Raw genomic sequence first — 23720 nt, forward strand, 5'->3', positions numbered from 1 at the left:
TCAATTATAAAATCATAAAAGAATACCTTATAACAGTATGATTAGCAACAATAATCTCTTGGTCACTGGCCATAGGGTTACAGCTTAAACGTTTGCTTTTTGTTTGCACGTGAACAACTTTCTCGTGAGCTAGTCTTAATCTATAGATGCCACTGGTGTTACTGCCTTGCTGGAGGGCTAGGGGGGAAAAAACCCAAAAACATGCTAAGTTTATATTCAAGACAAATACTTAATTCCAGCTTTTGACTATAACAAAAGTAAGAAAAATATACTTTCTAAAACTGTCAGAACATATTTTGCAACTTAATCATTAGCAGTAAAACATTTTGACACACAATATTTATTTCATACAGATGAGTGCATGCATTAATTCACAGCACATAAATGCAGGAAATTCAATTATTAATATTTTACTTCTGCTGATGCTATTCAATGAATATGTTTGGTAAATATTTAACACAAATATTTTATACATGATTTTTAGTCATTATTCCTTCTTTTAAAGAAAGACTAAATTATAAAAAGAGATACTTGAAAATATCTCTAAGATGAATGTTAAAATGAAAAATTTATTACTGTGACAATTCTTGAGCAAAAACAATAGAGAACAGTTTCAGGAATGCACACTTTTAGAACTGTAGACAATAAGGGGGTTTTTGACATACAGCGCCACGACATACAACTCGTACAATACAAAATGCAAACATAAGTATCCTTGCTCAAAACAAAGCCCCCTTTCCCCAAAAAAACTCACTGCTGGAAAGTACATAATAATTGTATGAAATATAACAACCAGTTGGGAATAACAAGCATCATGTAAAACATATATGATTACTGTTTCCATTCTTGGCTACAAACTAAATAAAGGTACTTCCCGATTATCTGTACCCACAGTTTCAACACTCATTGTCATGTTTCTAGCATATTTTTTAGTATACCCAAGACAACAACCAATCATTGAATATGTACACCACACATGTGTTTAAGTACATATGAATTCACATGCTTCATACATTAAACTGTCGTTTCATTGACAAGTAAATTTTTCAATCCAAAAGTTGTGAAAATGAAAGTATCTTCAACACAGAACTTTGCTTTTTCCATGCACAAAATCTTGTTCCTAATAAAATGCTCTTTTTTATTATTACTTAACAGAACAGTACCTATGAACCATAAATATTCCCAAACAACTGCTTTACACCATTCACACATCAATAAGTTGACTTTTCCTAGGAAAGGAAATAATCAGAACAAAATAAATAATTTAAATGAATAATATTCATTGATAACACATATACAATCTTGTGAGAAATATTTTATTTAAAGCTTCCCCCCCCCTTTTATCTCTGCTTATTTTAGCACACATACGTCAAACAAATCCTATGAAAATAACAAAAAGAGAATGTGAAAATTAAAGCTTTAACAAAGGCTGCTTAATTTATATTATCACTTCAAATTTGACAGTTTTCATATACATGTATGCTAAATTTAAGCTAATACATATATTTCATATGTATCAGGTTTTAACAAAAGTTTAAAGTCACCCCAAATAGCGTCTGTGGAAATAGTTCCCATTGGCATGTTTAATCTTATTTTGTCAAACGAATTTTGGCATTTGAAAGAAAAGAGATTTGCTTTAGAACACTTGTGTTGTAAAATCTGTAAAAAAAAAAAAAAATTAAGTACAAGGTGTCCAAAGTAGAACTATCACGCTCTCAAGTTAGAACCATCACCTACTTCCAGTTCTGCTGCAAAAATATCAGCTACAAAATGTCACCAAATCACGTGTACAACTTTAGGTACTAATGCTGTATAACACTGTGAAGGTTTGGTACTGAAAGTTCAAAAACAAGGACAATGACAAGAACCAGAGCAATCTGGACAGCCTACTGATGTTGATGAGGCCTGCCTGTAAGACCATGCAACCACTCGACAGCTTGCTAAGCAATGCCATGCCCATTAGTTGCACTATGCATTGCACAAATTTGATATTCTCAAGTTCAATCAACTGGGTGTCGCATTAGCTGGCTCAAGTAGATAAGGAGAAACTTGTTCGGGTGTGCACTAATCTGCATGAATAAGAACGCAAATACAAAATTCTGAACTGGATCATCACTTGTGATGAAAAGTGGATTTACTTCAACAACACACGGTGGAAAGGGGATTGGTCTGCTCATGCTGAGGCCACCGGCAGTGTCGCAAAGTGCAATTTGACTAACAAAAAGATCACGCTTTGTATCTAGTGGGACTGCCATATTATCCACAAAGATTATCTGGAAAACGTAAAGCCCTCGGGGGTTACAAGAGAGATGCTAGCCCGTGTTGATGCTATTATCAAGGGAAAATGTCGAACTGAGTTCCAACGCAAATGGTAATGTTCCATGAAGATAATACAAGACTACATGTGTGTCTGTATTCACTGGCTGACTCTGTGCAGACTCGAATGGGATCTTTTGCCTCCATCATATAGCCCCGACATCACTCCTTCAGACTACTACCTTTTTTCACACCTGCAGCTACATCTTACTGGTGCTTTCTTCTATTCTGCACAGGACATCCAAAATGAGATTGATCAGTTTTTGAACTTGCGGCCTCCAAATTTCTGAGGTGAAGGCTTTGAAAAACTACCAAAATGTTCACAGAAAATTATAGATTTTGGGATAATTATTACCTGCACTAAAGATACTGCTTTCATGGGGTCCCCACCCAACTTTATTAAGAGTATTTTGGGGGGAGAAACTTTCATTACAACCATTAGCATTTACATGATATATATATATATTTAAGCAAAGATGAAGGTCATTTATTTAAGTACTTACTTTCTTTTAAATGTTGAGTAAGCTTCTGAATATCATCAGGGTGACACAGTTCTAAAATTATTCGCCCCACTAGATCTTTATTGAGATACTGACTATATGTAGCAGACACCCCACTGAAATTTAAAAAAAAAAAAAAAGTTTTAATTTTTTTAAATGAAAGTATGAAGTCTGACTCTTACATTTCACATACTTTTAATATTAAAATTCAACCAACAGTTACTACCCCCCCCCAAAAAAAAAAAAAAGCAACATTTATATACTAACCTTGTATCAACTGATATAATTTTCCCTCCAAGATCCAAACGAGTTACAAATTGTTCTACTCCTGGTATATTACTTTTTTCACTTGGAGGTAAACGTCTGGCAACACATACCAAATGGTTCTGAATATCTAATCAATTAGAAAACACATTTATATGAAAAGTAACTTATTTAACTAGTATCTCAACATAAACAATTTTTAAGTACATCTGCACTAGTAAATCTTTTTTAAATCGCATACATTAATATAAATTATTGCAAGAAAATTCATTAAATTTACCAAAAGAATAGACTAAAGCTTACACATTTCTTTCAGATTAGCTTCATAGTTTTTTTTTAAACAAATGGAAAACAAAGAACATAAGACACCCAAATTCTCTTGATGAAAAAGAAAAAAAATTATATTTATTTACATTCCTAAGATTCAAAATTAACGCCTAAAAGCTCCTAATCAACTTTTACATTTTGCAAAATACTGATCTGCAATCATTGCCTTTAACAGCAGAAAGGTTACTAAAATTTTCAGTACTTGAAGTAGTATGCCACTCTTGGAAAAATTGACATTGCTGAGTGGTGATCCAATTTTGGGATTAGATAAAAACATTTTAATGGTGGCTAGCAGTGACCACATTTGATTTCAAATGTGACAGAAACTGCGTTTAAAAAGTACAGATAAGGCAAGATACAATTTAAATAAATTTTAAAGGGAAAATTAATAAATATAATTTATTTTTGAAAATTAATGATATTTATGTCACATTTTTTAATATAGTGGATTTTCCATTGCTATAGCAATAAAAAATAACAGAAAAAACTTTTCATGCCTTTTTTAGTGGTAGATAGGAAATTAGAAATGTTACAATACCATTGTTTAAATCAATAATCGGTGACTTCACATAAATATACTGTATTTGACGGCATATAAGATGCACCGTTATTTAGAAGGCCACACACATGTAGAAGTAGGAAAAGTTAAGTGTGTCTAGACCTTTATCCGGGCTGAAAATAGCATTCAGTATTGAAAGTTAACCTGTGTCCTTCACGTATAAGACGCAGGTAACTTTTTTTTAGACCAAATTTAGCAAAAAAAGTATGTCTTATATGCCGTCAAATACAGTAATTATGACCAGTCTTGCACTGTTTTTCAGAGCTGTAATTCTAATTCCAGCAAATTCCATTTTGTGTCATACCCCAATCAAACAAACATAACTTTCAAGAGAAAAAGTAAACATAAAGGCACTGTTGTGAACTGTGCACAAAAGTTTGCAATCAATAGCACAAACACACATCGAAGATGCCAACATTTCTAAAATAAGTTAATACTTAAGTACTGTTTTTCACATGAACAGTTTTTTAATATAGTGGTCACATTTTTTAATATAGCGGATTTTTCTTGCTATAGCAATAAAAAATTAACAGAAAAAACTTTTCATGCTTTTTTGAGTGGGAGAAATGAAATTAGAAATGTTATATTCCCATTGTTTAAATCAAGAATTGGTGACTTCACATAAATATAATTATAGCCAGTCTTGCATTGTTTTTCAGAGTTGTAATTCTAATTCCAGCAAATTCCATTTTGTGTCATACCCCAATCAAACAAACATAACTTTCAAGAGGAAAAGTAAACATAAAGGCACTGTTGTGAACTGTGCACAAAAGTTTGCAATCAAAAGCACAAACACACATTGAAGATGCCAACATTTCTAAAATAAGATAATACTTAAGTACTGTTTTTCACATGAACAAAAAAATTAAGTTCAGCAAACTGCAATACTTAATATATCTAAATAAATGAATAATTTAGCATTACTAGAACATTATTAAATACATATAATGTATAATTTAAAAAGACACACATACAGAAAAAATGCTTTCGCTAAGTAATTACAATGAAAATATTTTATAATAATATGTATTTTTAAATATCATATTACCTTTCTAAGTGATTAAAATAGAAATTCATCAAAAATTTACAACAGCCCATTTATACAACATTTTAATTATGTAAATTCCACATAATTTTTGGCTATTAAAAATAGAATTTAAATTAATGATCAATTAAGTCATTTTACCTGCATCCAACTCATCAGCTTCAGATTTCTCTCCGGAAAAGGGCAATAAGACAGCAGAAATTTGCATATTTTCATACTGAGATATTCGAGTTTGCTTCTCTTCCATAGTTTCTTCCTGATCTTCAGGAGGCTTGATCAGGAAGCGGCAATTGAAGGAACGGCTTTTGCTGACTGACGTATTAGGTTCAGACCAGCCAAACCCATTACCTAAAATTTAATCACAATAATTTGTTATACTAATATAAATCCATCACATTGTTTGTGATATTTCTGCAGAAAAATATAAATGGCCTATTTTTAGTTGCTCGAACAGAGATAATAAAAGCACAAAGATAAAATGCAAAAAATATATATATAATTTATATATACATGTCTTTCTTAAATTAAATGACAAACTGTACTTTTTATTTTTATGGATTGAAAACTGAAATATAGACAGCAGATAAAACTCTACACAGCACCACAACATGCATACAATTATTAATATACCGTCTATGCCTGCCCCCACTTATTTTTTACACATAGACTAGAAAATTTTATAAATGATCTTTGTTTGGCTTTAATAGTAACGTATTTACGCAAACAGAAATAATGGTACTTCCCCACTGTTATGAACCATTACTTGTATAACACCAAGAATCCTCTTGTTAATGAATTGTGTTCAATATCAACCTTACTCAGAGGTCTTTGCAAACCACTGCCCACAGGCTGGTAATCACTTAGTATATCTATTAAGAAAAAAGCTGAGTAAGGTTGTCACTTTAGCACCCCTTAAACAAGAAGGATTTTGGCATCATTTTAAATAATAGGCAACATAATAATAATGAAGTACTGAAATCATAAATCTGGCAAATAAGTGCACATTTAAAAGATACCTTGAAATATCCACAAAAATAATGAACAGAAGTAACTAAGCAATTTTCTAGAAAAGAAATAATGTCAACCTTGTCAACCAACTCAGGAGGTAGCATGTACAATTATCAAAGGATGGAACAGTTTTGAAAAGATTATATTAAAATCACACTTGAGTTGCTCATTAATGAAACAAATACTTAATAATAATCACGATGAAAACAAATACTTTATTTTTGACATAAACTTTTAATATTTTATACATATTCATTACAGCTTACATACATACACATATTATTTATAACTTAAAACTCTAAAAAAACAAAATGCCAAATATGAGTACTTTAAAAATGTAAATTACATTTCAGCAAAACACTGTTATTGGATAATATATAAAACCGACATCAAAGATACTAAAAAAAATTTAAAAGCTTACAGATAATTGATGCTTATAAACAACTCAAAAATTTCAATAAAAGGCTGAAGTAAGCTTACCTATTGACATCGGTAACAAGTTGCTGCTAAATCTAGCGTGATCTCCTACGTGAATTATATTGTATATACTTTTATCAATAAGACTCTCCTAAATGGAAAGAAAGCAAGATAAATAAGGAAATAGGAAATATATATATATATATGTCAAATATTTGTTGATCACATTACCACTCTTAAAAAAATAGAAGCAGAAAGTTATTTTTTTTTCCCTTTATGGGATCATATTAACATTTATTATGTTACATGAAAATAATGTCCTTTTTCTTCAGCAATCTCTGAGCTTTTTTGATTGTGAATCCCTAAGATGAAAATATTTATAAATTGTACCCAATATAATATAATGTAGCATAATGAATATAATTTAATAAAGCATGTGCTTTAAAGCCAGTACAGTTATTAGGTTGAATTCCCCAGAAGCTAGCAAAAAGGGACACAGCGACCAGTGAGAAAACCTCTTACTCATGTGACAACAGATTTGCAAGGTGATCTCCAGAGTACCTCTAAATATCTTTTCACATACCTTCCCTGGATATGTAGAGCCCAGTTTGGAGACCACCAATACAGCTAATGCAATTTTTTTTTAACTTCATACTCCCCTAAAGAAAATTTTGAATTACAGGGAACACTTACAAAACTTATTTTTTTAGAATATTTAATACTCAATAGGTGTACTGCTGCCATTTTAGTTAAATCAATATGTATGAATACTGAGCTAAAAGCCCGACTATATAGCATCCAAATAAACAAAAAGCTCAAGTACAAGGAATATTTTAGAATTCCCCCCAGTGGAAAAATTTAGTAAGAGATTTGCAATACCATTACAGAGCTTGTAATACTATTAACATGTACACATTGTTACCAAACAGCATGATTTGGTAGCAATAATGAGTAATCATGATGTCAAACACAATCATAAGCAGTTTTGGTTTAATGTAAATTTGATGGATTCTTAATAAACCAGTTTATATTTTTTTTAAAGAAGGATTAAGTTCTATTTTTTCCTCACATTTTGAAAAAATCATCAATATTTGTTACTACACAAAGTGGAGTATTTTCAAAGTTACAGAATCTGGGCATCAACAAAAGGCATGATATGCAACTTTGAAGAGAGATAAACCATGGCAATGTGATAGGAAAAATTATAAGTTATTTAAGTTCTTTATATGCTGCCATCCACTAGCTAATAAATAAAGAATGACCTGCTCATTTAAATTAATCGTGAAATGATAGGCAATATCTCCACCAACTTTCATGTTCAGTGGGATTTTAATAATAAACAAATATGTTGGCTTTCATGACTGAAATGCATTTTTTCCCCCTTTGAAATCCTATATAACTTTAAATGTAGGCTTTTGATATTCAAGTTGGTAAAAAATAAAATGATTGTTTTGATAATTTTAGAACAAAAATTTTCACTAGTGATTTGGTTTTTCTAACACGAGTTCTGTTTTTTTTTTTTTTACACTCAACTATACTGGAATTCAGTATTTCCTAAGCTTTCTGGATAGTTGAGCTTTTACTGTATTCAGTTTAGCTCATAAATCCACACAAACTTACCTGACTATATTTCAGAAAAGACTTCACATTAGTTGTAACAAACTCTATCTTGCCATCTGTGTTTACCATAAACAAGAAACCATCTAATGCCTATAAAAGAAAGAAAAAATTAAACTATTGGTTTACACAGATATAAAAATAGTTATCTAATTTTTTTACAACATACTTGTTAAGTGAAACAAAGAAGTCTCTTTAAAAAGATGACTGATGTCAACTTCTTTGGGAAAAAGATAATTGCTGGTTTTACTTGAGATATAGAGGGTAGAAGACAACAAATTTTACTGAATTAATCGCCAAATGCTGAAGGAAAACCATATTCAGTAATGAGAATTTTAAAATCAATTTATCATTTAAACAAACTTTGGCTTCAAAATAACAGTTTTCAATTAATCTTTAAGCATACCTGCCAACCTCTAAAGATAAAAATTCAGAAGATTTCTCCAAAATTCAGAACAAAATTCAGAAAGAACACGAAGAATTAATATCATGCTTTGATATTAAAAAAATAATTTATACAAATAGAAAAAAGAAAATTGTAATTACATTAGTAAATCTAAATTAAGTAGTAACTAAAAAATTTATTAGGAAACATAAAACAAGAACTTAATGTTACACAAAAAAATTATTGCAATGAATTTAGAGTGCATTTTTTGGCTTTAGCCAAAAATTCTTAGGAAAATTTCCTGTCATAACAATTAGTTTCCTCATAACATTTAGCAATTAAAATGTTTTCTAGAGTTTTGGGTGAAATTGAAGAACGAAACATAGTTTTGTTTTTCTTCACAACACTGAAGACTCTCTTCGCACTCAGCATTACTGTGTGGAATTACGAGAATAGCACATAAAACTCTTGCTAGTCTATCATATTTTGGTGTTCCATCAGCTCTTTTTATTCTTTTTAAGGTACCAACAAGGACATCAAGTCTATCTTCTCCAGAACTGGCAAAGTCTTCAAACTGTGCAGCAGAAAATTGGTTCTGTAGTTCATCTAAAGCATCATTATGGCATTCATTTTCTTTAATTGTTAACAAAAATGGAAATTTATCAATAAAAACAAGAATTTTTTCAAAAGATGAATTTTCAATTTGTTTCAAATTTGCCACTTCAGCATTTAAAAGAACTTCATTTTGCAAAGGAAACTTCCTTACAATGTAATCACAGACTGAGGAAAAGTACCTTCTAACATATTGAAAAAATTCTTTTTTCTCACGATCTTTCAAAGAATTTACAAGTTCCCTGGTTTGATTTCCAATTATAAGATCATTGTCATCCTTTTGATTTGCCAAACTATTATAGGCAACATGAATCAACACACTGTTTTTCACAACGGACGGTTTTACAAACTTAGTATAAAGTTCTTTCAAAAGGTCATTAAGAATTTGGATAAGCAGGGGAGATTTTGGCGAAGCTGATTGTAGAAGGGTATTTACACTTTCAAAAATCTTAATGGTACTTAACACAAAACTACAATATGCTTTGTTCAAATCCGAAGAAAGAAGATAGAAAATCCTTTCCTCCCGGCTAATAGAAGACTGTTTCTTCTTCCCTTCAACTTCTTTAACAAAGTTGACCTTTGAGGAGTCTTCTAAGCATTTTCTTTTTAAAGGGTTTGATTCTGTGTGTTGGCTTTTCCCTTTTAAAGCATTTTGATTAGAAGCAAAGTTGGTTTTCGGAATCTTATATGCCGACAAATTTGATGGGATCTGTGGTTTTGTTTTGGTTTCTTCGTGGAAATATTTTAGCAATGCATCCCACTGTTCAATAAACCTTCTTAGCGCTCTGCCTAAGGATAACCATCTCGTGCATACATGTTTCAGAATTTTTCTCGTTTCACCAGAGCACAGTTCTTGGAAATTCTTTAGGTTTTCTTTCCTTTATACACTTTTTTCCAGATAGAAAAACACATCAATCAGAAGCTGGTCAATATTTAATGGTAAAGCAGCTGCAGCTTTTTCTGCTGCCAAATTAATTAAGTGGCATGGACATCCAATAACAATTAATTCATTTTGTTCTTTTTTGAGGAAAGAGGCTACACCCTTTTTGTCACCCCCCATGACATGAGCATTATCTGCACCAAATGAAATGCAGTTTGATATTGGGATGTTAAGTTGTTTCAACTCATTAATTACCAAGGAGGCAATATTTTCCCCCGTAGCGTCTCCATTTAACAATGGAAGACGCAAAAGATGAGTTTTCATTTCATTAGAAACATCACAGAAATATGTGACAACGATGGGGTAAAGCTTCCAATCGCTGTCGTTGCTGCCATCGATTGACACCGAAAATGCCGAATTCTGGAGTGCAGCTATCGTTTTACTTTGTGCATCGCAAGCAATTTCGTTCACAATAGAAGATGTTTTCGTGCGAGCACAAGCATATTTCTGAGCAATCTTGGAGTCGGGAAACATCCGTCTGAAAAGTTGACCGGCATGATCGGCAGCGCTTAGCGGCACGATGTGTTCGATGAGGAATGCAGTAAACAAACACTCTGCCAAAATGACATCGGCATCCAAATTCGTAGCCGAATTTGAAAAAAAATAACCCACTTTCTTTGGCGTAGTAGAAGCCGAAGCATTAACTTCATGCGTTTTAGACTTAACATGCTTCACAATGTCGCTTCTTCCACCGTGACTTATTATGAAGTCACACACGCACACATTGCAAAATGCATAGTTATTTCCTTTGAAGGATTCTTTAATTGTTGGAAATTCGGCTTTGTAGGCAGGCCGAAAATATTGAGAATACGATTTTTTGGAACTCATTTCGTAATGACGTGTTAAGAAAATTCATAGCACAAACAAGCAAAAAAAAAAATTAGAATGCGACAATCCACGCTAAAAAAAATAATCTGGCGCCCACAAAGAAAAGAGTGGGAGAAACAAGTTCAGTGCATCGGATTGGCTGGTTAAGCGACGAGTTGGGAGAAACTGCAGGTTACTGGATTTGAAGTAGCCGGTAGTTGGCGGTAAAACACAATGCAATTGGCGAAAATCGCTGAATTGGTGAAAAATTCTAAAATTTCGACAAAAATCACTAAAAACACTTGAAAAAGGAAAAAAATCGTAAAAAATGGATTACGATCGTAAAATCGTAAATTACAAAAAATTCATAAAAGTTGGCAAGTATGTTTAAGTGAAAATGAAGCTACTGCATTTTTCCACAGAAGAGGTATTCCATCTTCCACCTGAATTTGTGAAAACAAGCCTGAAATAAAACTATATATACCCTCATGGAAGCCACCTGGAGATATGAATGTGAAAAACTGCTGGAAATTGAAAAAAATTTCCCATCAGCAAACTGGTTCATTGCTTCAAAAATTACATTCCTAATAGCAAAATGATTGAAGATTAGAAGATTTGGGTATGGAGCCTAGACATTGTGACATTTTGGTAATTATGCAGTATGTTATCTATCACTTCTAGTTATTTATTAATGTCTTAAATGGCATCGTTAAAATGATATTTTTAAATGCGAAGAAACGATAAAATAGTGAGAAAAAGAAATGGTTAAAACAACAACCAATTTTAGTGTCATCACCTAAGTATTAAACAACTAACTAAAAACAATAGATTGCATAGTGCACAATAATCAGCATTTTTTTTTTTTTTTTTTTTGTGTTGTTGTTGTTCTTTTGGTCACTAATAAAACTGGACAAGTATGCTTTATCACTTATATGTAACTTTTTTTTACAGCAAACTACAATGCTTAGACACCCCTTAATAATGATTATGCTGTCCATGACTATTCTGATAATATTAATGAGGCAAAATATCTTTCAAAATAGCAATGGAATTTAATAAATGCAACTAGAAATGTACATCTAGCCATTTTAATTAGAAAAAAGCAAAAGTTTGTTTATAAGGGTCCATAATGTTTTTAATGCAAAAACCTCATACATGAACGATTCACAAAATATTTGGAAATTATTTGACCAATGCTTAAGCCCTAAGCTTAGTACTCGGAAGGCATTCCACATTGGAAAAGGATATTTTAATGTAAAATTTAAAATCAGGCAAAAAAAAAAAGAACCTTAGTTTGGTATATTGTTACTCTTCTGTTATTGAGACTGGATTCAGAAAAGCATGTATTTATGAATGTATATATATATATGTACGTATGTATACATGTGTGTGTGTTTGTGGTCCCGATAACAAAAGTGTGTAACCAGCATATTTTCAGGAGTAAAGAAATTCTACAGACTCCCCTTCCCTTCCTGAAGAGAGATTTATATCCAATCACCTCAAATTACTGAAAATCTATGGCCCGATTGAGGGGGGGGCCTAATTTTAAATGCCTTACTAAAATCGAAACCACTATACTTGGCGACTCAATAACGAATATATTTTCCATGTTTTTGAATACAAATGGATCAGATTTTGGTCATCTGTTAACAATATCCAAATAATAACATTGACCACATCATGCAACATCTACCATATGTAACACTGTTAAAAACCTGTATCAAATTTATTGGATTTTTTCATCTTAATAAAAAAATAAAGACTCAATTCAGAAAATTATAAAAATTTGTTAACAAGTATGATTTTTTTTTAATCCTGTTTAACTATAAGAAATTTTGAAAGACAGAATGTTATTACAGTACTTACAGAATTCAGTGTAAAATTCCTATTCTTTTATCTGCTGTAACATGACGTAAATGCAAACATTTGGAGAAGCACAACTCGTTCAAGAAATTTTAAAATATACAATATTTATTCACATATTTTCTCCTCTTTTCCTACTAATTTTAGAGTCTTAAAACAGGAAGGAGAAAAATATGCTGTGTTTACTATTTCTAAAACGATGGCTTAAATGATACGCATAACACATTATTAAGACACACTAATATTATATTATGTATTTTGAAGAATTTACCAATTTTAATAATAATTTTCTTTTTGCTTCACAAAATACTTTACAAGTGCCCGTTTTACATTGTTACCATTCATTACCAGAAGCCTCTAAATTACATGCTAAAAAGAATGGAGGAAAAGTGCATCAAGGGAAAGAAATGTATGAGTAAACTTTTTTTTTAAATATATATTTTTAGGAGTAGAGGATTTCCCAGAAAAATGCCTAATTTTTATATAAAAATATATAAGAAGGGAATATAATGCATATATTTTCAGACAGTAAAAAAATAATATAAAAAATACATGCAAATAGAATTTTTGGACTTTCTAATTAATTGTTATAATAAGTACACAAATAAAAATAAACAATATTAAGGCTCAAGTTAAGTTTTCCCATAAAATGTGCCAAAATTAAAGCATGCTAACACTAGATGTAAATAAAGTACAGAATGACTTAAAAGTTTGAAAATAAATAATTGTTCATTTTTTAATAATTAATAATTAATTTTAATAATTAATTTTTGTTAATTTTATATTTGATCATCATTAAATCATCAATATGGCTGATTCTAGTTTAAAAAAGAATACAAAATTTCACTATTAAAGAATATTACAGAGAAAATTAAAACAGCAAACTTCATACAAAAATAAAATGTCTGCTTAATTTATAGTATATTAAAAATATAAAATATTAATAAAACAGCACCAATGTTAGTTAAAAGGAAATTTTGCTCATTCAAAAAACTTCATAATTAAATAAAAATTGCATATTGATACATACATGAAGTAAAAGAGGACCTAGATGATCACTGCCAAAGAAGTTTGGTTTACTGGATGAAACTTCACTCTTCTGAAGGTCATCACTTGAACCACACTCCTCAGCTAATAGTAAAAATTTTAATATTAATAGTACATATGTATGACATTCTGCATAACAGAGAACCTTTGATAATTCACAGAAAGTTATTAGTTTGCAAATGAAATCATGAAAATTCAGTCAAATCAAATACACATGACAACATTAAGAAATACTTCAAGTTTATACCATTTATCTGAAACACTCATTAATAGAATTTAACTAAAAGAAAATATGAATTTGGGGGTAATAAGAAGAAATAGATATAAATGCATTAAATACATTTAAAAGAATGGATAAACTAATTGAAACAGTTTTAAAAAATATTTTTATATTGCTCTAAAGTTTCAATGGTAGGCTTCATCCATCTAAACATTAACTATATACAGACTTTCTACCAATAATTTTATGAATCCCCAATTTTATTTCCAATTCATGTTCCTACAAAGAAAAAATATGCAATTCTGATATAACGGTGCTTTCTATCCATCTTTGTAAAGTGCCAAGTTACAAGGTGGTGCTATAATTTTTTAAAAAGGCGGAAGAAAAATATATTAAAAATAATGCATTAAAAAAGGAAAGAAATTTGTAATCTACATTTCAGATTACATTTAAATTATTTTAAAAGAATTATCCAGAATTTCAAAATTCCTAAATAAAAATATCTTTTGTTGATAACTCAAAATTAAATCTTTGCTTATGAAAGAGCAATGAAAATTCAAACTCAATGTTCAAGAAATTTCAAAAAAAAAAAAAAAAAAAAAAAACTTTGTCATAAATTCGAGGAATTATTTTCTTGAATAATTACATTTTTTAGAGTATAATTCCTATGAAGATTTAATAAAATAAAATCTGATCTCAATGATATTAAAATAAAGAAATTAAAATAAAGAATAAAAATGTTTTTCTCCTATATCATATCAAATAGAAACTGCGTAAAATGTGACTAGTTAAATGTGTAGGCCATTTATGGGCTGAAGTTTTACACAACATAAATTTATTTTGACTCACGAGTAATAACAGAAGTAGTAAAAAGTGACAATAGTTATGACCCACAGTTTTATTCATTTGACAACTGACTGAAAACTGATGACGACCAATAAAAATCTTACGATTTTTTCATCACCTACTCTATGTTATGGCAAATATATTTTATACTTCAACTTTATGTGCACTGATTGCATTAATACTAATAATTATCAAAAACAACATTTGCATAATCTAAAGAATGTTAATTATTTTAATATATGCAAAATTTTATTTCCAAGAAGGTCACTCACCAAGTTTAATTTGACGGATTTGGTTGACTGTTTCCTGCAGTATGGCACACTTGTCAGGGTTGACAGAGAGGGAACACATGTCAGAGGCACTAGCAGAAATATACCCTGCTAGCTCATCTAGGTAGTCGTTTGATGACTCCCTATGTAGTTTTTCATTAAGGCACTTATTACTTTAAGGAAGAAAAAAATACTGCATTTAGTTTCCAAATTAATTATACAAATTACAGGAAATTATTCAGAAAAATGCATTCAGAAAAAAAAGTCTCTTAACTTCAATTAGAATTTCTAAATTTCTGCATTCTGGGAAGAAATTTATCAAAATCTACCTCTCAGTGTAATATTCTATCATTTTTACAAAAAATCATCTATTATCTTTACATAAAAACCCTTTCTTAATCATCAATCCATGCTTATAGGAAAATTCCCATTTGAAGAAGAGCCTCATACATAAAAACTCTTTCTTAAGACAGTTCTTTCCCCCAGTAAATGTTAAAAAAAAAAAAAAAAAAAAAAAAAAAAAACACACCAAGCTTTTATACATAAGAATTTTACAAATAAGAATTACATTCATTAATAGTGATGACTATATTAATAATCAAAATGAATTTTACAATTTTTTTTTCTTTACAATTCATAAACTGGTCAAAAATTATTAATTTTAAAAGCTATACCAGACAATACAGAACAAAACATTTTCAAATTTACATAAAACTGAAAGGAAAAAAAAAAAGAATGTACATGGAAAAACAACAAATTAAAATAGTAGTATTTAAAAAAATGCTTTTCAGTATTCAACAATATTCAACTGCCTATACAATCATATGGGACACTCATAAAAAAATTTCTAACAATATTACCAAAACAGGTAATAAAATATAGCCCTAAAAGACAACATACATCAAATTAGTTAAAATTATTAATTTGTGCAAGCGCCTCATTTTGAAGTTATTAATCCAATCTTATCAGTTCCAAGTTTTACAGGAAATATCCTCTATCTCACACAGCTCTAAGCATATTAATTAAAAATGATAGACGAGGAGATACTCAAAAGAAACCGAAATAATTTTTTGGTAGGCAGAGCTTTTGTAGTACAGTCAAAAGTCGTTAATTTGGACACCCATAATTCGGAATGATCTATAATCCGGACATCAAAACTAAAAACTTTCTGCGCATGCGCCACGTTGACACATGCGCAGAGGCGTTCACGCGTGCGCGTAAGACCTTTTACGACTGCGCATATGAGTGTGCGCAAGTGCAGAATATGTTTTCGCGTGCGCATTTTATGTATAATGGACGTATAAGCTAAAATTATCTAATTATCTATTTCAGTTAATGTTGATGATTGCGTTGTTCCTTAATTTTCGAATTGCATCCGGCTTATTATTTTTTGCAGACTGTAAGAGCAATTTTATAAAAGTAAGCTTAAACTTTCGATTATATCAAATAGAATTTCCGATATATATTTGTTAATATGTAAAGGATATAAAGCGAAAGTATGTTTTGAAATCCGAAATCTGTTTATCAATTTCACGCTGCTCGGCGGCGGGCGCCTAATGAATTGGAAGTTGATTTGTCAGCACTATCTTCAGCGCAGATGTTTTTATTTTATTTGGCTTATAATTCCTTACCAAATGTAGTATTTCATCTCGATATGCTCCGTCTTTGATATGATTTAAAACAAGTTCCTCGTCATTATAATTCGCTTCCGATAGCGAAGAAAAGTGACAGAGGTTATTGAAAACAAAAAACAAGAAATTATGTCTGTTTAATAGAATTAAAGAGAAAGTATTATCACATGAAACGAAGCAAAACTTAAACAACTTACATTGAAAGAAATGTTTAATAAAGTAAACAAATAAATATTAAGCTTTTTCTTTTTGCAAATTTTGATACCCTTTAGATCATAATTGTTCTTTATTTCATAAATTTCGGTTTCATATTTTTAATTTTAGAATTTCTGCATGCCATCTTACGAGATTTAAACTGATGATCTATAATCCGGAAAAATCGATAATCCGGAATCGCCGAAGTCCCGACGAGTCCGGATTAACGACTTTTGACTGTACTAAGTTTTTGCTGCTAGAAGCATACAGAGCAAACAAACGTTAAAACCAGAGTCAGTGAGTTCCATAGCTGAAGAAGGTCGGGACTAGATGGACTGACAGAGTTTATAGCAACATTGTTTTGTGCGATTGTCGTTTAAACAATGCCCGATTTTTGTGAATAGTGTGCGGTGCTGAAATTCTGCTTTTTGCTCAGAGAAAGTGGAACAAACTCTTGAAATGTTAAAAAAGGCATAGAAGAACAATGCTATGGAGAAAAAACTCATCAAGTGTTTGAGTGTTTTCCCTATTTCAAAAATGGTGAAATGTCAACTGATGACAAACCTCATTCTGGTCAACCTTCCACAGCCTGAACACATGAAAATGTTGGAAAAATTCATCCCATCATCAATGAAGATCGACGATGGACCATTGAAGAAACTGCGGGGAGTGACTTAGAGTTCAGTGCAGCGAATTTTGACAGAAAATTTGAGAATGAAAAGGGTGGCTACCGAATTCGTGCAATGACTGCTGAACAAAAGCAAGGTCTCGTGGAAACATGCTGTGCTTTGAAAGAACAATCCCAAAATGATCCAAACGTTTTGTTCAAAAATTATCTACGATAGGTGACAAAATGACTTCCGAGTTCACCTCACCCCAAGAAAGTATGTCAGGTGAAATTAAACATTATGAGTAAAACAATGCTGATTTTTTGGTTTTTTAAGTGAGAGAAGTCATCCACTCAGAGTATGTGCCCCAGGGTAGACTGTGCAATGGTGTGCACCGGAAGCTGCAAAACTTGTGGCAGTCAGCGGACTGGATTTTCCATCATGACAATGCCACTGCTCGCACAGCCCTGTCTGCACAATTCTTGAGCAAAAATGGTATGACCCTTCTTCCTCATCCGAACTTGGCCACGTGATCTTTTTTTTTTTTTTTTTTTTTTTTGTTTTCTAGAAAGTGTTTTGCGGATGCTGCTGAGGTGCAGAAAAAAAACCGAAGGAAGCACTGATGAACATCACAAATTTAATTACGAACTTTTCCCACTCGTAAATCCACTAATAACATAGCATTTAGTGATGCGAGTGTCATATATAAGTTTGAAATAATTATTTTCATCTCTTATTGATTTATATATAGTTTTCGTTTTTTCAACATGAACAATAATGAGCATTACATCTATGTTATCATCAGATTTTCAATTCAAATTACACTCTGCTGCAAAAAATATATGCACCCAGAAAGAACCAAGCCACAACTATGAAACTCGGCAGTAGTATAGTATTCAAGTAGATAACCAAATGACCTAAAACTGGGGTTAAAAAAGTATTTTATTTATGAGTAGCAATACAAAAAATGTTAAAATCAGCAGGTGGTAAAGCCACCCCTGGCAGTTATACAGTACAAAGTCCGAAATCCAGACTCGGCGATTCCGGATAATAGATTATCAATTTAAATCTGGTAAGATGGCATCAGAAATCATACAATTAAAAATATGAAATTGTAATTTATTAAATAAAGAACAATTATGATCTAAATGGTATCAAAATTTACAAAAGAAAGCTTAATATTTATTTGTTTACTTAAACATTTCTTTCAATGTAAGTTGTTTAAGATGCTTCCACAAAAAATTCAAAAAGTTCTTTTTTCTTTTGTCATATACAGTGGACTTTCTCATGCCATACTCCTCCCATAATTTTGAGATGGATATGCCTTTATCCATTTTTTGCAGCAATTCCACTTTTTGCTTAATGGACATCGAAACATGGTTTCGATTTGTAGATTCTTTGGCAACTCCAGAATTGAAAATTCTTTTCGACATAATCGAAAGTTCAAGCTTAGTTTTTATAAAATTGCCGTAATAACAGCCTGCAAAAAAATAATAAGCTGGATCAAAGTAGAAGATTAGGGAGCAGCGCAGTCTGCTACATTAATTGAAATGCCTTAGAAGCAGTAAAGATAATTTTAGCCTAGCTTGATAGCGTCCATTATACATTATTGGCTGTTATCACAAGATTGGCAATGAAAGCCAAGTTGTTTCGCTAAATTTTGACTTGTTTATAGTGCGTATTGAATTAAGCCTGAATTGTAATAGTTTATTTACTAACTATACCTACGCTTATTTCTTGCACATGCTTAAAACTAATCCGAGTCCTAAATAAATAAACTCCCACATGTATTTAAGGCTTTATTTAGGGCCGGCGCTCGATATTGCCTGGTGCAGTCTCTATGGGTCCTAAATTCTGCTACAAAGTGATTTCCTAAGTTCTAAATTTTCACCAAGCTTAAGCTTAAACGGCAAAATTAAGGGATGAGAAGTTTTTCGAGTTCTGGAAAAACTTCTCATCCCTTAATTTTGCCGCTCAGTGCTTCCCAAAATTCCAAAGATTTCGTCTTCCTTAAATTCTGCCGTCCGACATATTCTGCCACCGCTTCTAGGTTTATGGTGAATAACATATCTGTTATTCTTAATTAAAATAGCACTAAATATAATCTTTTGGCCAATGAGTTTCATTAACAAAATCTATTTTTACCATATGAAAAGAAATTTTTGTTGAATTTTTCCTCGTCAACATTTCTTAGAGCATTTAAGAATCTATAACCATCGCCAAGCGTAATGTTAGCATAAATGGTTACCATACTCTTGTTATTCAATTACTAATATAAAAAAAAAGTTTAGACATCACTGCATGAGTTATTACTGAAGCTGCCATGTATTGATAAACATGCAGTCATGAAAGCAAAATATAATAAATAATGACTCGCCAGGTTGGCATCAGGGATATAAAATAGGTGAATGTTTTGGGTCGAGATGTATGCCAAATAGATACTGAGCTACGGAGCCAAATTATGAATCTAACACAACGGGGTATTTTATTTAGTGCTTAAGTGAAATTAAGAATCGGAATTTTAAAGTGAAAAATCTCCACATGTTTTATTTTGGAAGGAAAAATCAAATGCGCATGCGTAAAGCATTAATAAAAAAAAAAATGTTTGTGGCTTCGAGGTCCGGATTTTAGATCATTCCGGATAATGGCCGTCCTGATTTCGGACTTTGTACTGTACAAGCCAATACTCGGCCGGGCATCGAATCTGTTAAGTTGCCAATGTCTTTCAGTGATAGTGCCACAAATGGAGTAACTGGTTAGCAAGTTGAGACATAGTTACACACGGCTGAATCTGTCCAAACATGTTCGATAGGTGACAAGTCTGCAGACCTAGCAAGTTGTAAACATTAACACATTGAAGACATTGTTGGGAAAGCCATGCCATATGCGGCCAAGCATTACCCTGCTCGAAAACAGAAACTGGATGACCTGCTAACACAGACAGTACGAATGGCAGCAAAATGCTAAAAACGTATCTGCGACCAGTATCTTGCAGTATGACTAATGGTGAATGGCTGTCCCAACTGATCACTCCCTAGACTGTCAAAACCCTATGTTCTGGTTGTGTGCTGGTCGGTAACAAATGGTACATTACACAACTTACTTCTCCGCCTCCAGATATGGTACTATTCTGGTAGAGCGGTATTAGTTAAAAATGCGACACTTTTTTTTGCCACCAATTGTTGCTAAGTGCAAAATGATGAAATAGAGCTAGTTCAAAAGACTAAAAAAATTATTTCGATAAAAAAGTTTTTTTTTTTTTTTTTTTTTTATTATTATTTTTTCTTAGTTCTTAAAGAAAATGAACATTCCCTTTTAATTTTTTAATCTACAACATTCTACACACAATAAAATGAAATTCAATCTAAACAGGCAGCATAAAATTACAAATATCATGTAATATTGCAGAAATGGCTAATTTCTTACTGAAGATAGTTATTCCAATCTATTATCGTACTATGGCTAATTTTGGCTAATCTTTGGAATATGGTAACAGGTAGTTTGGCGACATTTTGGTAAGGCGATAAAGGCGATAAGCTAGGACTTTAGCAGTGTACATGGATATAGTCAAGAGTGTGCGCAATGCCATTTTTGTGCAATTCTGGGATTTTTTTTAAAGTGAAAATAGGTCGACGTGTACTTGGATGATACAGTGTATGTGCAATTCGTAAAAACACGGCAAGCAGTGGGCGATTCTGCACTTTGTCCCAATATCACACCTAATCTTCGTCATGATTAAGCACTTTTGTTCCATAAAAGGTTCTAGCATAAGCATAATTCGGCTAGCAGATTGTTGGAAAAAAATGTTGGAAAAGTTCAGTAAAAAAAAAAAAAAAAAAAAAAAAAAAGCCTTTACTTCGTGAAAACAAAATGGCGTCCAAACAAAAACTAGCAAGTTGCTGTAGCAGGGTTGGTCGCCAAATTTTCGCCCAGTTACCATAATCCAAAGATTAACCCTAATTTCTACTGAAAATGGTAAAATTCAGCTGATGTCAATTACTGACACCACAGATAGATAAAACGAACAGCACTGAGGAAAGAAAAACACGAGCCTTCAAAAAATTTTTCGGTTCTAAATCTTTTTTTTTCCCCCTTCCTCACAGCAAGAATGTACATACGAAAGCCAATTAGGAGCTCTGTCTGAGTCAAAAGTTAACTTTATGGGATGACTCTGAGAACAAAGTCCATTGCCATGAATTATTTCTTTGTCCTGAAAGAATCTCATGGCAGCCTCTTTGTCACTAGGTAATTGCAAAATTGTGTAATCCATTTTACTAAAAAAAATGGTAAAATACGGCCGAAAAAATTAACAAATGATGATATTTCAAACAAGACAAACTAGAAACCTCGAGCCACAATATTTCAAACATGAATAAAAAATACTCAAAATAACGAGTGACAGTATTTGAAATGAAAACTGTTTTCAAAAGTTAAATCCTTAAGCCACAATACTTTTTGTGTTGTTGTAGCATTACCTTCTCATTTTTTCTTCCTTATTAGATGCAACTCTTAACAGAATAGTACCCACAGCGATCAACAGCATCGATAGAAAAGCACGATTTATCGCAGAAGATCACATTTCTCCAATTAAACACTGTCCAGCTTGAACAAAAATGGCACCATGCAATATGACACTGCTCACGGTGGAGGTCAATGGCAAGTGTCTTAATAGAGAATGAGATCTGAGCCCAGCGTCACCACGTCTTCTGCAAATCATATCCTTGGATATTCTGGGATCCCTCCAGAATGGTAAATCCTTGGATATTCTGGGATCCTCCAAGTTGGTAAATGGCCTTGAATAGGTTACAGCATAGCTGTTGGTGTGCATGTGGCAGCTTTTCTAATTGTGCAATCACACCCTCACACATTGGTGACGCGAAACATCCCAAGCTACTACAGCAGCCGACTAGGCCTTCGCTGAGCCACAGGTTCCAACAACAGAAAACGACCATATGACTTCCACCAATATGCCTGGTGATCTGCCTATTTGACCAACCAGCCTCTTTTAGCTCTAAGATGCGACCACTCTCAAAGTCTGACAGCTGTTCATAACACCGTCGAGTACATCTTAAAGGCATCTTTCATTACAATGTCATGTATCCAAGCCTTCAGCACGGGGCAGATGAGATTTCAGAATGTAACATTTTGTGGTGTAATGAATGTAAAAAGGTCTAGTGGTAGTATTTAAGTTACTTAAACATGAAAAATGATCTAATAATTAAAACATAAATTTAAAAATACAACAAATATTTCGTATTCCTGAAATTTTTTTAAAATCTTTTAACTGTAACAAGAATAATTGGTTGATCTTTACATTATGGTAACTTGGCGATTTTTTGGCGAAAATTTGCCGACCAACTCTCCTACAGCAAAACTTCATTTTTTTTCCCCGCCGCCATTTTGTCTTCACGAAGTAAAGACATGTTTCTTTTCTTTTTATCTCCTGAACACTTCTTCCAACAATCCACTAGCCGAATTACACTTATGCTAGAAATTTTATCAAACAAAACTGCTTAATCATGACAAATATTCACTGCAAAATTAGGAAAAACTGCACAATACCATTCTCCTTACACATTTTTCAAAATAACACATACACATAAACCATGTACATGCCGACTTATTTTTACTTAAAAAAACATCCCAGAATTGCACAAAAATGGCATTGCGCACACTCTTCACTATATCCATGTACACTGCTTTTTTCTCAATAATTAGAAAAATTTCACGAAAATACATGACAATTTTCTCAATCTTTAAACCCGGTAAAAAGAACATATATGAAATGACCTGATCGCGAAAAAGTATTTACCCTTTACAAATATCAACATTTCCACATATAAAATAAATAGAATATCCAAAAACTTTTACCTCTAAATCATCTATTACATTATACACGTCACCAACGAATTCATACCGCAAGCATTACAAATACTTAGTATCAAATATTTAAATTATTTCCATGCACGTTTATATTTCAACTTAAACGTATACCAAATTCCTACAAGCATAAAATTCACAAAATAACTATCATTTCATTAAAATATCACTAAACCATGTACACGTCGACTTATTTTTACTTAAAAAAACATCCCAGAATTGCACAAAAATGGCATTGCGCACACTCTTCACTATATCCATGTACACTGCTTTTTTCTCATAAATTAAAAAAATTTCACAAAAATACATGACAATTTTCTCAATCTTTAAACCCGGTAAAAAGAACATATATGAAATTACATGA

The 23720-nt window shown here is 31.8% G+C and overlaps 1 protein-coding gene across 11 annotated transcripts in view; it reads right to left on the reverse strand.

Annotated features, from left to right (window-relative positions):
- Positions 1–23720, reverse strand: part of LOC118195739 (uncharacterized) — a 482995-nt gene that overhangs the window by 59105 nt on the left and 400170 nt on the right. For all 11 annotated transcript variants that reach the window (XM_085806505.1, XM_085806500.1, XM_085806495.1 and 8 more), the window contains 8 exons: positions 15046–15215; positions 13691–13791; positions 8057–8146; positions 6500–6587; positions 5153–5359; positions 3084–3210; positions 2820–2932; positions 27–177 (listed from right to left, as the gene is read on the reverse strand). In XM_085806505.1, the coding sequence (XP_085662631.1) occupies positions 27–177; positions 2820–2932; positions 3084–3210; positions 5153–5359; positions 6500–6587; positions 8057–8146; positions 13691–13791; positions 15046–15215 (1047 nt within the window). The remainder of the gene's footprint in view (positions 1–26; positions 178–2819; positions 2933–3083; positions 3211–5152; positions 5360–6499; positions 6588–8056; positions 8147–13690; positions 13792–15045; positions 15216–23720) is intronic.

Source organism: Stegodyphus dumicola, chromosome 12 (assembly GCF_044657685.1).
Source record: "Stegodyphus dumicola isolate Sdum_Otavi_A_Nest chromosome 12, ASM4465768v1".
NCBI lineage: Eukaryota > Metazoa > Arthropoda > Arachnida > Araneae > Eresidae > Stegodyphus > Stegodyphus dumicola.